This window comes from Miscanthus floridulus, chromosome 3 (assembly GCF_019320115.1).
Source record: "Miscanthus floridulus cultivar M001 chromosome 3, ASM1932011v1, whole genome shotgun sequence".
Lineage (NCBI taxonomy): Eukaryota > Viridiplantae > Streptophyta > Magnoliopsida > Poales > Poaceae > Miscanthus > Miscanthus floridulus.
Window position 1 is genome coordinate 131060895 of NC_089582.1, and position 16143 is coordinate 131077037.

The window sequence follows — 16143 nt, forward strand, 5'->3', positions numbered from 1 at the left end:
AACAGTTAAATCCATCCATGCGTGCCAGTTGGATGCTTTTGGGGGATTTCAATTTGATATAAGAGCCAGCAACAAGAATAACCCCAATGTCAACCGAAGGCTAATGAATAAATTCAAATCAATAACTGATGAGATGGAAATTAAGGAACTCCACCTTCATGGACGCCGTTTCACCTGGACGAGCGAAACTGATGATCCAACAATGACAAAAATTGATCACATCTTCTGTACTAGAGAATGGGAGGCAGAATGTGCAGGCTATCACAAGCTCCATGTCTGACCATTGCCCAATGCTCCTTACCTGCAACCCATTCCAGCAGCAATGTAAAGGATTCAGATTTGAATCCATTTGGACTCGTTTGCCTGGCTTCTCAGACACTGTCCAGGAAGCTTGGTCCAAGCCTGTGCGGTCAAATGATAGAATCAGGGCTCTTCATATCAAGCTGGCAAGAACTGCACGAGCACTGAAGCGATGGGGTCGACAAAAATTTGACATGCTGAAATAGAAAATGAAATCATTTTGAGATTAGATCAGGCTCAGGAAACTCGACGCCTTACAAATGAGGAATTGTCGTTGCGCAGACGCGCTAAACAAAGAGTAACGGGACTAGCAGCCGTAAGGCGCATCAAGATACGACAACGATCAAGGCTGACCAGTATCAAATTGGGTGATGCTAACACCCGGTTATTCCACCTTCGTGCAAATGGACGCCGCAGGAAGAACTTCATCCCGTTCCTGAAACATGAAGGCGGCACAGTAACAGCACATCAAGATAAAGCCCAGCTTCTCTATGACTACTACACCAAGCTATTCACAACGCTACAACCGAGATCGCAATCCATCAACTGGGACGTGCTGGACATTCAGGCACATAACCTGCAGCAGCTCGACAACCAACTCACAGAAGAGGAAGTGAAGCGAGCAGTCTTCGAAGCGCCAAGTGAAAAAGCGCCAGGGCCAGACGTCATTGGCCTATTCTACAAGAAGTGCTGGGAAACAGTAAAACAAGACCTGACAAGTGCCTTGCAGCAGCTCTTTAATCTAAGAGCGGACAGGTGGAACCTACTAAACTCTGCCAACATTGCATTGCTACCCAAGAAGGATGGCGCGGACACAGCAGCGGACTACAGACCAATAAGCTTAATGCACGGTGTCACCAAAATCATGGGGAAAGTATTGACAAATCGCCTGGCACCGCATCTGCCAAAATTGGTGTCTAACAGTCGAAGTGCGTTCATCAAAGGCCGCATCATACTTGACAACTTTCAATACATTCAGGGGGCAGTAAATCATTATCACAAAGCAAAGACGCCGATGCTCTTCGTCAAATTGGATATTGCTAAAGTTTTCGACTGTGTGCGCTGGGAATATATGTTAGAAGTTATGCAACGCCTAGGATTTGGACAGCGGTGGCACGACTTAATTTCAATCATCTGGTCAAAATCAACGTCACGTGTTCTGCTGAATGGGAGGATAGGGACAGCAATACAACACAAGGGGGTTACGGCAAGGTGACCCCCAATCGCCAATGCCCTTCATATTGGCAATGGATCCCCTGCAAAAGGCAACAGAACAAGGTTTACTGAGCCCCATTGGTGCTGATCCTATTCGTATAAGAACAAGCCTGTACGCCGACGATGCTGCACTTTTCATCCGTCCTCAAATGCAAGATCCGAATAATCTGCAGCAGATCCTAAAAGCATTTGGAGAGGCAACAGGCCTTCACACCAACATATCCAAATCCGAGTTATATGGAATCAACTGCCTTATCAATGGGATTGACCTTGCAGCATCTTTCCAAGGGAAACCATGTCAATTTCCATGCAAATACCTAGGACTACCTCTGCATATTGGAAGGTTAAAAAGAGAGGCAGAACAAGTGCTCGTCGACGAAGTGGGTGCCAAGCTACAAGGCTGGAAAGGACGCCTGATGACAAAATCTGGTAGATTGATACTAGTTCGATCGGTGCTTTCATCAATACCGTCATACCACATGACAGCCCTCTTTCGAAGTGGGCAGTTAAGAAGATGGACAGAATTAGAAGAAATTTCCTCTGGAAGGGAGCAGATGAGCCTAGATCCGGCAACTGTTTGGTGAATTGGCGAAGGGTAAGGCAACCAAAATCTTTGGGAGGCCTAGGCATAAAGGATTTGGCGTGCTTCAACAGAGCGCTGCGCCATAGATGGATGTGGTACAGATGGGCTGCTCCAGATAAACCATGGACGGGATTGACAATCAAAATGAGTAAGAGTGAGGAAGAGTTAGTCAAAACCTGCACAATAATCACGCTAGGCAACGGAAAAGGGCAAGATTTTGGAAAGATAATTGGTTACATGGGAAAGCTCCAATGGACATCGCTCCTGCGTGCTTCAGGCTGGCAAGGCGCAAAAACCATCCCGTCGCCTGTGCCTTGCAGGGACGACGGTGGATGCGAGGACTTCGCCGAATGAACACGGAGGAACAGCTCCGCCAGTTTGTCGATCTTTGGAGTCAGTTGCAGGGAGTCCAATTACAGGAAAGTGAGGGGACTATCTCATGGAGATTCGAATCTTCAGGAAAATATTCAGCAAGATCAGCATACGATGCGCAGTTTGTCGGGACTTTTCCGGATCATAACTGGAGAAAGGTATGGAAAATAAAAGCAGAACCAAAGTGCTGCTTCTTCATATGGCTGTTGCTTCAGTTAAAACCTCCAACGGCTGATCGAATCATCAAGAGGGGAGGACAGGCGGACCCGATTTGCAAGCTATGTCATTGCAGACAAGAAACTCATTTGCACATGATGGTTAGATGCAGCTATGCCAAAAGGCTTTGGCGGCAGGTGGGACTCACAAATAATGTGACGGGCTGTCAACTACCATGACAAACATGAAAGAGTGGTGGACGCAGATTACCAAAACACAAGGGCATACAGAAGATGAGGTGCAGCGAACACGCCTAATAACCTATACTGTTTGGAATTTGTGGAAGGAAAGATGCCGGCGAGTCTTCGACAACAAAGCGCGCTCCACACAAGAACTCTTGCAAGACATTATCAATGATGTACAGATGCAACGCCTAGCTTTTGAGGATAATCAGTAGTTCCACAATAGTGTTTTAGTTGTTTTCTTTCTTTGCTCTTTTCATTACCTTGTAAATATTCAGACTATGCTTTCTACTGAATGAAAAGGCAGAGCACCTGTCAGTTCTGTTAAACAAAAAGTAGCAGCAGCACGCACCATGGTTGATTATAGGGTGCCGCATATGATATCTAAGTCTAACGATGAGTCAATATAAATCTGTCGAAGTCTTCGCCTGATCAAAATTAAGCTTGACGATCTGGTTCTTATATTAACTATTACAGCTAGCAGATCTCAAGGAACAATAATATAAACAAGAGAAACTAGCTCGCCGCAGCCCGCATGGAACGCAAGAGACAGTGCTGGTCATGAGGAGGATTTTGGGACCTAGAGCAAACTTATATGACCAAAATAATTCTTAACATTGATATATAAAATGTTACCACATTTAAAATATCACTTAAAGCAATATTCATATGAAATAATTATAAATATTAATTAAATTACCTTAAAAATTTTCTAATGTTCCTCAATGCAAGGTCGTTGATAATGGATACCATATAATCAATTTCGTCTAATAATCTCAATGCATAGTGTTGCCAAACCATTTAACCTCTTTTGAGACATTATAGATCTCGACAATTTAAATTTTGAGAAGGTTCTTTCAGCTGATGCCACAGTCACAGGCATAGTAAATAAGATGTGATAAGCAATGGAAGTATCAGGATAACAATCCATAGCTGACATTGGTATGTCTGGCAAAGGTGAATTGCCGAAGATTTAACTTTAGAAATTAAATCATTTAACTCAATGTCAGATGAACCATCTGGAGAGAGTCATTGCCAATATCGTGCAACACCCTTCTAGTTCGGAAGCATCCAATGACTTCAAGTTTGCTGAACTCGTTAAGAACCCAAATATTTCTCTGGATGCTTGGAGTTCTTCAAATCTACTATTCAATGAACCGATTGCCATGTCAACCATAACCAGAAAGTAATCAACTTCAAAGGCTAGCTTTCTCAGCTTACAAGATTGCTTTGTTACAATCAATTTCATCCTAGTGCTTCTTCCTAAGAGCACGACAACTTACTGAAAATGATGGCTCCACGCGCCATTTTAAGTGCAATTTCTTTGGCAGTGATCATACTAGAAGCAAACCATTCATTTCTATAGGTATCAAAATAATTCATCGTGCCTTCGATTTGTTGTAATATAGAGTCGATGCACATAGATGGTGATTGCAATTTCTTGCTGACTTTATGGACAACAAATAAAATGGCATGTCAAATATAAACTCAAATCTACCAAGCACTTCAAATATTTTTTTTTTGCATTGCTTCTACCTTGGGTGCAATTTCTTCACTTAACTTAAGTAGAGATGACCTTAGTTGAGGAGCTTGATATCTAATTGTTATGACACTTTGGTATGACTCTCCCAACAGGTGTTGCACAAAGATTTCATGGTTAAACCTTGAACATGATCAAGCAAAAATTGCCATCTTTTGATAGAACTAGCAAACAATACATATATTTGTTGCTCAATTCCAAAAAAAAAGTGACAACTTTACTACAATATTTAGCCATACCACAAAGAGTGAAGTTTAGACTATGGCAAGCACATGGGATATACATAGCTCTTGGATTTATATCAAGCAACCGCCTTTGAACCCCTTTCTTTCATATCAAAACCATTATCATAACCCTGTCCCGTAATGTCATATATCAAGACCAAAAGACTCATGGAATCAACCAATACACTGATAAAAATCTGAACCCGATGTGTCATCTACCTTCAAGAAACGAAGAAAGTACTCCTCTATTCTAATTTTACCATTGGACATGTTAACACATCGAACCAGCAAACTTATTTGCTGCTGCAATAGCTACAAAAGAATGGATACCAAACAGGCCCATTGTGTAGTAGTAATTATAGTGAATTAGTAAATTAAAATCTCTAAATGTGATTTCACCTGGCCTATAAACATCTCATAAAAATGATAAAATTGTCGTTTGAACTTTTCATTGACAATAGAACATGTTGATATTAACAGCACCATATCCGATCTATAATCACTAGCCATGAACAGTAGGCATAACATCGGCGTCAGTACATAAGAGAAAAAAAAAAGAAAAAAAAAGTAAGGATGCGCAAGCGCGCTCCTCAATCCACAACAACTCAATTAACACGGTGCCAATTTCCTCCTGGCCATCTATGTCTCTTGTTCTTGCATGTCTGGAGAAACAATTGCAGACGGCGTGGGCTGCTCCATCGCAAGATTTGGCCTTGGTCGGAGGAGGACGAGCCATGTTGTCATGGCGAAAGATCCAGACACATGCGGTGTGCAACCCCCACCGGGCATCCTCACAACGTACCACAGCGTACAAGGAAAGCATCTCAGGCTCTCAGCTTTGACGCAATTTGCCATTGCGACCATTAGCGCTACTCCATATCTTGGCCTCGTACATGTACATGGCTGTCCACGTTCGACAAGAACTCACCAAATGCCGCGCGCGATGAGCCGCCGTCCTTCCAGGCCACGGCCGCGGCATCCCTGTGCGCCGCCACACGTGCTCTGAGCTGCTCCCCTTCCTCGGACTCCATCACCATCCTTACCTTGCCCTCAACCTCCTCGGCCTTGACCAGCCCCTGCTGCCATCCAACCAAATCTACGCCGATGCCAACCTCCTCCACCATGACCACCGAGTTCATCTTCTGCTCCGCGTACAGAGGCCAGCAAAGCATCGGCACACCGGCCGTGATCGCCTCCATCACCGAGTTCCACCCGCAGTGCGTCACGAAGGCACCTGTGGCCCTGTGGTTGAGCACGTCCACCTGCGGCGCCCACAGCTTCACGACGAGGCCGCGAGCTCTGGTCCTCTCCAAGAACCCGGGCGGCAGGAGCGCGCGGAGGTCGGAGTCGGCGCGCGGGTCGAACAGTCTCCCCGGGTCCACGCCCTCGGTGGGGAGAGGCGCACGCACCACCCACAGGAACCGGTGGCCGGACCTCTCCAGGCCGACGGCGATCTCCCTGAGCTGCTCCTCCGAGTGGGTGGCTGTGCCTAAGCTTCCGAAGCAGAGGAACACGACGCTGCGCTCTGGTTGCTCGTCGAGCCACGCGAGGCACTCGTGCTTTTCTTTCGTCTCGCCGTCGCCGTCACTGGCTCCCACGACCAGCGGCCCCACGCAGTACACCGGAGGGGTCCTCCTGCACCCGCTGCCGTCCCCGTCGCCGATGGGGAGGAACAGTGGGTCCCTGAGAGCTCTCACCACCCGGGCCTCCAGCGACGCGAACGTGTTCACCAAGATGCCATCGGGCTCGGGGTTCCGGCGCGTCACACGCATCATCGTCTTGTACGTCTCACTGGCCGGGTCCTGGAGCATCGATGGCATGAGGTATGACGCCGGCATGGGTGGCACGCCGGAGATGCTGAGACGGGTGTCTCCGAGCTCCTTGAAGCTTGGCTGGCCTTCCTCCGCGTGGGTCCAAGGAAGCTGGAGGAACACCGCGACGGCGGAGGCGTTGGTGGCGAAGAAGGTGTAGGCCGGGACGCCAAGCTCCTTGGTGACGTCGAGCGCGTCGGCGGAGGGCCCATCCACGATCACCGCGTGGACGACGCGCAGGGAGCAGAGGAACTCGCGGAGGCGATCGTTGTAGCGTTTGACAGTCTTGAAGTACCAGAGGATTGCGTCGCCACCGCAGTCTGCGATCGCGGGAGGGTTCTGGATCCGAGGGAGCCTGTGGATGGTGACCGACGGCGACGGCTTGGTGGAGGCGACGCGGTCGACGGCGGCTGCCAGGGCGACGTCTTGGTCCAAGGTGAGGTCGATGAGCGCGACCGCGACAGCGTAGCCCGCCTCCAGGAGTGCGTCGGCGAGCTGCATCATGGGGACGAAGTGGCTGACGAAGAGGCCGGGGTACAGAACGATCGTCCTCTTCATGGCTTGCATGCTGGCTGGTGCCGGAAGCAGTGCTTTCGATCGGGGAAGAAGATCGACTAGATAGACGTGGAGTTGGAGGGCTGGAGGCGGCCTGAGGAGGTCCGTTCTTTTTCTTTCCCTCCCAGTGACGTTTGAGTATTTGACAATTTATGCATGATGATACTCAGACGCCGTAGACTCGTAGTGGTGAACTGGTGATAGTGGCAGTACTGCAGGCGAGACTCGTCCACAGCGGGAGCGTCTGGGTGCGTTTGGTTGCCAACCATATAGCTAGACTGACAAAAATTACAGGTACAGCTTTAATTTGTTCTCAACGGCCATACACATTTGTTTGTCACAACACAAGTGTGTTTGTTGGGTGCGTTTGGTTGTCACAATCTAACGGTCCACTCTTCTCACCCGTTCTTCTAAGCATTTGTTTTGTAAATGAAAAGAAACTTCCGTGGAATTATTCCCTCTGAATCTTTCCATACTGGCACCCACTTGATTTTTGTTGTTAAAAAATAGGGACTGACTAGTTAACTGTTGACAGATTTGTCACCCCAAAATCTGTCAAATTTTTGACAAATCAAAAGCTGACACATCTGCCCAGAAAAACTGATGACGTTACAAAGCCAAATCTGTCATATTTGCATAACAGGGTTCAAATACCCAAAGACAAAGAACCAAAACCCGTTAACAAATCACTCTTTCTATCGATACATTAGTGTGCACAAACATCCCACAGGAAGAAAACAGAGAACACTGACTCTTTCAAACTATCGGTATTTATCCTCCATGAATGAATAGTAGTCCATGCAGATACAGCAGCCGCTAACACAGGAGGCCTAGTACTCTGAAATATCTTATTCTTTGATCTTTCTATTTGCAATGCACTGAATTGCTTCCTTAATCCTTGTGGCATCTCAGGATGAGTTGAACCTTTCAGCAAATGTGCGTGCTGCTGTGCAGAAGCACTCTGCACTGTCTAGCTGGTCATCTGTTGCTGTCAATACGCAAGTTCTGGAGTCTCTGGTGAACCCCACTAAGGGCATTCCAGCATTGATGTCTGCCAGAGGAACTAAGCACAAGACTAAGAAGCCAACATTTGTTTGTCACAACACAAATGTGTTTGTTGGGTGCGTTTGGTTGTCACAATCTAACGATCCACTCTTCTCACCAGTTCTTCTAAGCATTTGTTTTGTAAATGAAAAGAAACTTCCGTGGAATTATTCCCTCTGAATCTTTCCATACTGACTCCCACTTGATTTTTGTTGTTAAAAAATATATAGCACAATGATTCAGAGTCCTTTTTTGTCGAATCAGAGTCATAGTATGGTTAGACCTCGATGAACGGATGTGTAGATTACTTCCAGTTGATGTGCGGTAGCATGCATCTGTTGAATAGACTGGTACTTTTTTTCAATGTAAGAAAGACAGATGCAGGTGAAGCACGCGGTCGCGGGAGAGCGCGCGGATGCCGTGTTCGGCGAAGGGCGAAGCCACTGGAGTGGGAGTCAATCAGCCAATATGGCGGAGGTGAGGGGACCATAAGCCATTTCTTTTGCCGTTTTGTGTGTCCACATGGGACCCACGCCGCCCCGACGTCACCATCATCGACAAAGAGGAGAAGGGGGCGGTGAATGCCCTGTTGGCGCCGGAAGAAGGAGAAAACGCTGAGGCGAGGCAGCATAAACCGAGAAGGAAGATACAACACCCGATCTATTTTTAAAACATCCATATTGTTGGGGACCAATACTACGGTACCCGAAGAGTAGGAGCTAATGGTCCTCAACATTGATTCACCCAAGCAGTCAAGTGCGCGACTACAGCTCCAACCGACCCCAGGTGCGCAGGTTCCGCCTCGCCCGGCCGCTGGGGCCCCGGGCTCCAGCTCGCCCGACCACTGGGGGCGGGCTCCGCCTCGCCCAACCTCTGGGGGCGGGCCCCGCCTCGCCTGACCTCTGGGTCCGGGACTCCGCCTCGACCGGCCCCTGGGTCGGGGGCTCCGCCTCGCCCGACCTCTGGGGGCGGGCTCCGTCTCGCCCGACCCCTCAGGCGCGGTTCCTGACAGAAGCCTGTACCGCCGCCAACCACTACGGGCCAGAAAGTACAACCCAAGGTCAAACTCCTGGCACCGTGCAGGGAGCGGGCACATCTCAACATGACCCGTTCCCACGACATTTCACTCATGGGAATTCACATCACTAACAGTGACGGACGCGTGGTCACTATGCTGCCTACTCTTTGTACGGCCGCTGACCAGCACGCTGGTTCGCCACGTCACCCGCAGGGACGAAATGGGACGCCACGACCCGCTGACAACGCTGGGGCGTGGCATCAGTAGCGAACGGGCGCCCGGCGTGGAGCCATCCCTGTCACCATCTGCAGTGTCGGCGGAACCCGCATAAAGGAGAAGAAAAGTCCGGTGGTCCTGGAAGCCTTCCTCTCCTTGGCTCTTCCTCCTCTTTCTCTCTGTAACCTGCTCTTCCCCTTCGTCTATAAAAGGAGAAGCAGGACGCCCCATGAGGGAGACGGCGGTACACCACTCTACACTACTGTAGACATAAAACACATGCCCTAACATGCCTTAGGAGCACACGCACATCAGAGACTTTGAACCAGTCCCTCTCTTGCCCGTTTGTAACCCCTACTACAAACTTTCAGTGCTAGTAACATGTGCAGCAGCGACGAACTAGACGTAGAGACTTTCTGCCTGAACCAGTATAAACCTCATGTCCTCCAAGCACACCATCCGAGCCAAATGCATAATACTAGAAATTTACTAGTTGGTAACTCGTAAAACCGACAATTAGCGCGCCAGGTAAGGGAATTTTGCGCATCTCGACGTCATCACCAGGCTTCGGTTGGCCAACCACGGCTTTAGCTAGGTCCTAGGCACGCACGTGCGCTTTAGGAACCTAGACTTCGTCATCATGGTGGAGGGAGAGCTGGCATAGGCTCCTGCCGCCACCCAGCTTCTTCACTCCACCAGCCTTGACATGATCGGCGAGGCATTCGAGGAGCTGCGGTTGCACGCACCGGAGGCTCGCGCCCCTACGAGCGACCAGCTCCTTGACTTCGACTATGAGAGGCTTGAGCGCCAGTTCGCTGCCTTCCTGGGACCCCGACCATCCCGGGAGGGCATGCGCTGCCTCGCCCTCTCCTTCGCCAACGTCACGACGCAGCTCGCCGGAGGGGAGCCGCTCGCCTCGGATCGTCTCACCCGGGGCACCACGACGTCGTTTCCATTTGGCCTGCACAACGCCGCGGAGACCGCAGGTCACCTCGTCACGCAGCGCATGCGTTCGTCACTCACGAACGGCGAGTTCGTGGGTATGGTAGACTACGTCGTGGAATTGTTCCGTGACGGACTCAGAGTCCCTCTCTGACTCTGATTCCAGCAGGGAAAGCCATCACCCCTCGCGAGAATGCTTCATGGCGGAGACCCTGAAGGGCACGTTGAGAGCGTCCACGAAGGAGGGGCTGACCTACCGCGCGACCACGACGATGACGATGATGAAGGCACAGGGGCTTTTCCGCACATGCGGGAGGAGCACCTGCAAGCGCGACACTGAAAGCTTTAATTTGGTTTTAGTTAATTGATGAAACCCTAAGTGCTAGCCTAGTTTATCAAAGTGATGATGAGATAGGTAGCATTACTCCAAGTGATGAAGCAATGGTGAAGATCATGATGATGGTGATGACATGGTGATGATCAAATGCTTGAACTTAAAAAAGAAGAAAGAGAAAAACAAAAGGCTCAAGGCAAAGGTATAAATAGTATGAGCCATTTTGTTTTAGTGATCGAGACACTTAGTGAGTGTGATCATATTTAGGATCGATAGCCGTACTATTAAGAGGGGTGAAACTCATATTGAAATGTGGTTATCAAAGTGCCACTAGATGCTCTAACTCATTGCATATGCATTTAGGATCTAGTGGAGTGCTAACACCCTTAAAAATGTTTGTGAAAATATGCTAACACATGTGCACAAGGTGATACACTTGGTGGTTGGCACATTTGAGTAAGGGTTAGAAACTTCACCGGCGCTCTATACAAAAAAGACGGAGGTCACTGTAAGTGACCGGACGCTGGTCTCGATAGGACCGGCGCGTCCGGTCAGTAGAAGCAGCAAAGTCGCTGGCGTCGGTCACTGACCGGACGTTGGGTCACTTTGTGACCGGACGCTGGAGGGGTGCGTCTGGTCCTGCTGATGTGGCAGCACACAAAGGAGATGTCATGTGACCGGACGCATGATTTCTCGCTTCTGGATGCTTACTGGAAACGACCGGACGCTGAGGCCTGAGGTCCGCATCCGATCACTTCGTAGCAGCGCGTCCGATCATAACGTAACCGTTGGGATCGAGCGCTCACTATTTGAAGAGAGGGGACACGTGGTGTGCATCGCACGACCGGACACTGGGGTCCTGCGTCCGATCGATATGACCAAAGCGTCTGATCGCCCCGTGTTCAGTGCAGTGAGTAGCCCAACGACTCTATTTCATGGGGGGCTTCTATTTAAGCCCCATGGCCGGCTCAAGCTTACTCTCTTAGCCATTTGCATTGACATAGCAACCTTGTGAGCTTAGCCAAATCCCTCCCACTCATCTCCATCATTGATCCATCATCATTGTGAGATTGGGAGAGAATCCCAGTGCATTGCTTGAGTGATTGCATTTAGTGGCACTTGGTATTCATGTTTCGCTACGGGATTCACTTGTTACTCTTGGTGGTTGCCGCCACCTAGACAGCTTGGAGCAGCGAGGATCATTGAGCAGAGGTTGGTGATTGTCTCCGGCTCTGATCGTGGTGATTGTAAGGGGTCTTGTGCCTTCTCCGGTGGAGCGCCGAAAGGTAACTCTAGTGGATTGCTCGTGTCATTGAGCTACCTCACTTGTGGGTAGGTTCTTACAGTACCAATTGTGTGGACGAGGTTCGTGCAACACCTCTTAGCCACCAAACCACTAAGTGTTGGTCGACACAACGGGGACTAGCGTGCCGGCAAGCACATGAATCTCGGGAGAAAAATTGGTTGTCTCTTGCCCTTTGGTATTCTCCCAATGATTGATTTAGTATTCATCTTGTGATTGGTTCACTCCTCTACACGGTGATATAATCACCCTACTCACTCATTTATATTCTTGAAAACTAGTTGTAGCAAGCTCTTTACTGTAATTAGATTTGAGAGCTTGCTTTGTTGTCTTTAAGTTCATCTAGTGGAGCTCTTTAGTGTAGCAAGTGTGAGAGCTCTTAGTGAGTAGTGATATAGTAAATTGTGTGTCTAGAGATCATAGAAACTAGAATTATTGGATAGGTGGCTTGCAACCCTTGTAGAGCTAGAGCAAGTTTGTATTTTGCTATTTGTTATACTAATCAAATTGCTCTAGTTGATTTGTAGATTTTTAAATAGGCTATTCACCCCCCTAGCCATATTAGGACCTTTCAAGTGGTATCAGAGCCGTGGTCACCGGTTGATTAAAGGCTTAACAACCTCGGTGTCAAATTATGGCTCAAGTTATGTTCAACCATGTGGGGGGCAAACCACCATTCTTTGATGGCACATGCTATGATTATTGGAAGAGAAAGATGAGGATGTATCTTGGTTCAATTAATGATCAAGTATGGGAGGTGGCCGAGAATGACTATGTTATCATTGATCCCGACAATCCCACCAACCAAGACAAGACCAACAAGCAATGCAATACAATGGCCCTCAACACCATATACAATGCCATTGATTCCAAGATGTTTGAGCAAATCAAAGATTGTGAAAGAGCTAATGAGGTGTGGAGGAGATTGGAGGAAACATATGAGGGCACACCGATGGTGAAGATTGCCAAGTTATACATCCTCAAGGATAAGTTGACAAGCTTCAAGATGAAGGATGATGAGAGCATTCCAGAGATGTTCCAGCGGTTGCAAGTAATTGTCAATGGCTTGAAGGCTTTGAGAGAGAAGATCAAGGATGATGATGTCTCTCATCAGTTCTTAATGTGCCTACCTACAAGATTTGAGATATTAAGATTGCTTATCATAAGAGGAGGATTGAAGGAGATTACTTCTAATCAAGTACTAGGTGATGTCATGACACAAGAGACATACCGTGTGGAAAGGGAGGGGGATAACAAGGATGACAAGAAGGAAGATGAAGACAAGAAGAAGAAAAGTATAGCATTCAAGGCTAGCTCATCATCATCCAAGAACAAGGGAAAGTCTAAGAAAGAATCAAGTGATGATGATGATCTTAGTGATATTGATGATTAAGCTATGGCCCTCTTTGTACGCAAGATGGGAAAATTCATGAAGAAGAAGGGCTATGGTTCAAGAAAGAGAAGAGATCACATAAAAAGCAAAGAATATGTGAAAAGATGCTACAATTGCAAGAGCCCCGATCATGTTGTAGCGAATTGTCCCTACAATAGTGACAATGATGAGGATGAAAAGAAGAAGCACAAGAAGGACAAGAAAGAAAAGAAAGAAAAGAAGGAGAAGAGAATGACCTTCCAAAAGAAGAAGAAAGGTGGAGGCTATGTGGTCACATGGGATAGTGATGGCTCTTTAGATAGTGATAGTCTAGTGATGATGACAAGAAATCTATCAAGAAAGCACTAGCAAGCATCACCATCAACAATAAGCCCTCCATCTTCGACACTCCATCGACATGCCTCATGGCAAAGCCTACCAAGGTAAAATATTATGTGAGTGATGATGATGAATGTGAAAGTGATGTTTGTAGGAGTGATAATGATGATGATGAGGAGGAGGAGGAGGAGTACACCAAGGAGGAACTCTTGGACATGTGTGAGCAAATGCACACTTGCGTAGAAATGAAGAGAAAAGAGTGCAAATAATTATGTAAGAAAGTGAAATTTCTTGAGCAATCCTTTGATGAGCTCAATGCCACTCATGAGAGGCTAATGAAAGCCCATGAGAAGCTTAGCAAAGCTCACTCTAAGCTTGAAAAGGCTCACTCCTCTCTCATCGAGCAAGTCAAAATAAAGGAAGCCAAGAAGGAGCAAGTGATTATGTCTTGTGATGTGGGACTAACATATGATATTATTGATGAATCTTTTTATAAATCTATTGTAGTTGCTCCCACTAATACTTCTTGTAGCACTACTACTTCTACCTCACCTTTGAGTGATGCCTCACTAATGATGGAAAATGAGACCCTCAAGAAGGAGGTGAATGAGCTCACTCGTACCTTAGGCAATGCCTATGGTGGAGATGCCCGCTTGCTAAAGTGCTTGGGTAGCCAAAGGTTTTCTCTCAACAAAGAGAGATTAGACTATACCCCCAAGAAAGGCAAGGCGGCCTTTGTCACTCCCAAAGTTAGCTCTGTGAAGGGCAATGACCGGTTTTGCAATAGATGCAAGCAAGTTGGGCATATAGAGCAATATTGCAAGACTAACAAGAACAAGCTACCTAATGTGTCCTCAATTAAATTTGATTCTTCTTACATGCTTGTTAAGGGTGCCAATGGTGTGAAGGCTAAATTCATTGGTACACCAATTGTGGGCCCAAAGAAAAAGGCCATTTGGGTACCAAAGACTTTGGTAACTAACCTTCAAGGACCCAAGCAAGTTTGGGTACCTAAAAAGAATTGATCTTCTTTTGTAGGTCAATTATAAAGCCGAAGAAAGGCATTGGGTGCTTGATAATGGGTGCACACAACACATGACCGGTGATTCAAGAATGTTCAATTCAATCAATGAAAACAAGAGCAATGGGATTGATAGTATCACATTTGGTGACAATGGCAAAGGCAAGGTCAAAGGGCTTGGTAAGATTGCAATATCCAATGACTTAAGCATTTCTAATGTGTTACTAATAGAGAGCTTGAACTTCAACCTATTATCGGTAGCTCAATTGTGTGATCTTGATTTTAAGTGCATATTTGATGTGGATGATGTAGAGATCATAAGTGTATATGGCTCTAACTTGATATTCAAAGAATTTAGATATGAGAATCTATACTTGGTTGATTTCAATGCTAGAGAAGCTCAATTGTATATGTTTGATCACTAAGTCTAGCATGGGTTGGTCATGGCATAGAAGGCTTGGTCATGTTGGAATGAAACAATTAAACAAGTTGATCAAGCATGATTTAGTTAGAGGCTTGAAAGATGTCACATTTGAAAAGGATAAGCTATGTAGTGCATGTCAAGCCAGAATGCAAGTTGATAACACACATCCTAAGAAGAGCATGATGAGCACATCTAAGGCATTTGAGTTGATGCACATGGACTTGTTTGGACCAACCACATACACTAGCATTGGTGGAAATAAATATGGATTTGTGATTGTGGATGATTTCACTAGATACACATGGGTATTCTTTCTAGTGGATAAGAGTGATGTGTTTGCAACATTCAAATCATTTGTCAAGGACATTCACAATGAGTTTGAAACAACCATCAAGAAAGTAAGAAGTGACAATGGAAGTGAGTTTAAGAACACAAGAATTGATGAGTTGTGTGATGAATTTGAAATTAGACATCAATTCTCGGCCAAGTACACTCCACAATCAAACGGCCTAGTTGAAAGAAAGAATAGAACTTTGATTGACATGACACGATCAATGTTGAGTGAGTACAATGTGAGTCATTCATTTTGGGCCAAAGCAATCAACACGGCTTGCTATTATAGCAACCGACTCTATTGTCACCCCATGATGGAGAAGACACCTTATGAGCTATTGAATGGAAGAAAGCCCAACATAGCATACTTTTGGGTTTTTTGTTGTAAATGCTATATATTGAAGAAAGGCACTAGATTGAGCAAGTTTGAAAAGAAATGTGATGAAGGCTTCTTGCTTGGTTACTCCACTACTAGCAAGGCATATAGAGTTTGGAATTTGGCTAGTGGTACTCTTGAGGAGGTTCATGATGTGGAATTTGATGAAACAAATGGTTCCCAAGAGGAAGATGAGAATCTAGATGATGTAAGAGACACTCAATTGGTCAATGCAATGAAGAACATGGACATTGGTGATATAAGGCCTAGAGAGGTGATTGATGTTGAAGATGATAAGAATCAAGTGCTCTCTAACTCAAATGTACAAGCTAGTGGCTCTCATGATCAAGTTCAAGCAAGTACTAGTCATGACAAGTGCAAGATCAACAACAAGTGGCTTGTTCATCATCTCAACCAAGTGAT

The 16143-nt window shown here is 46.7% G+C and overlaps 1 protein-coding gene across 1 annotated transcript; it reads right to left on the minus strand.

Moving 5' to 3' along the window:
- Positions 1 to 5103: 5103 nt before the first annotated feature.
- LOC136546961 (anthocyanidin 3-O-glucosyltransferase 2-like) lies at positions 5104 to 7139 on the minus strand. Its single transcript, XM_066538918.1, has one exon. It carries the CDS (start codon positions 7008 to 7010, stop codon positions 5502 to 5504), a length of 1509 nt encoding a protein of 502 aa, XP_066395015.1. The 5' UTR covers positions 7011 to 7139; the 3' UTR covers positions 5104 to 5501.
- Between the last annotated feature and the right edge of the window lie 9004 nt (positions 7140 to 16143).

Bases quoted from the DNA above. Each gene is read 5' to 3' on its own strand.
- LOC136546961 (XM_066538918.1), bottom strand. From the start codon at position 7,010: ATGCAAGCCATGAAGAGGACGATCGTTCTGTACCCCGGCCTCTTCGTC.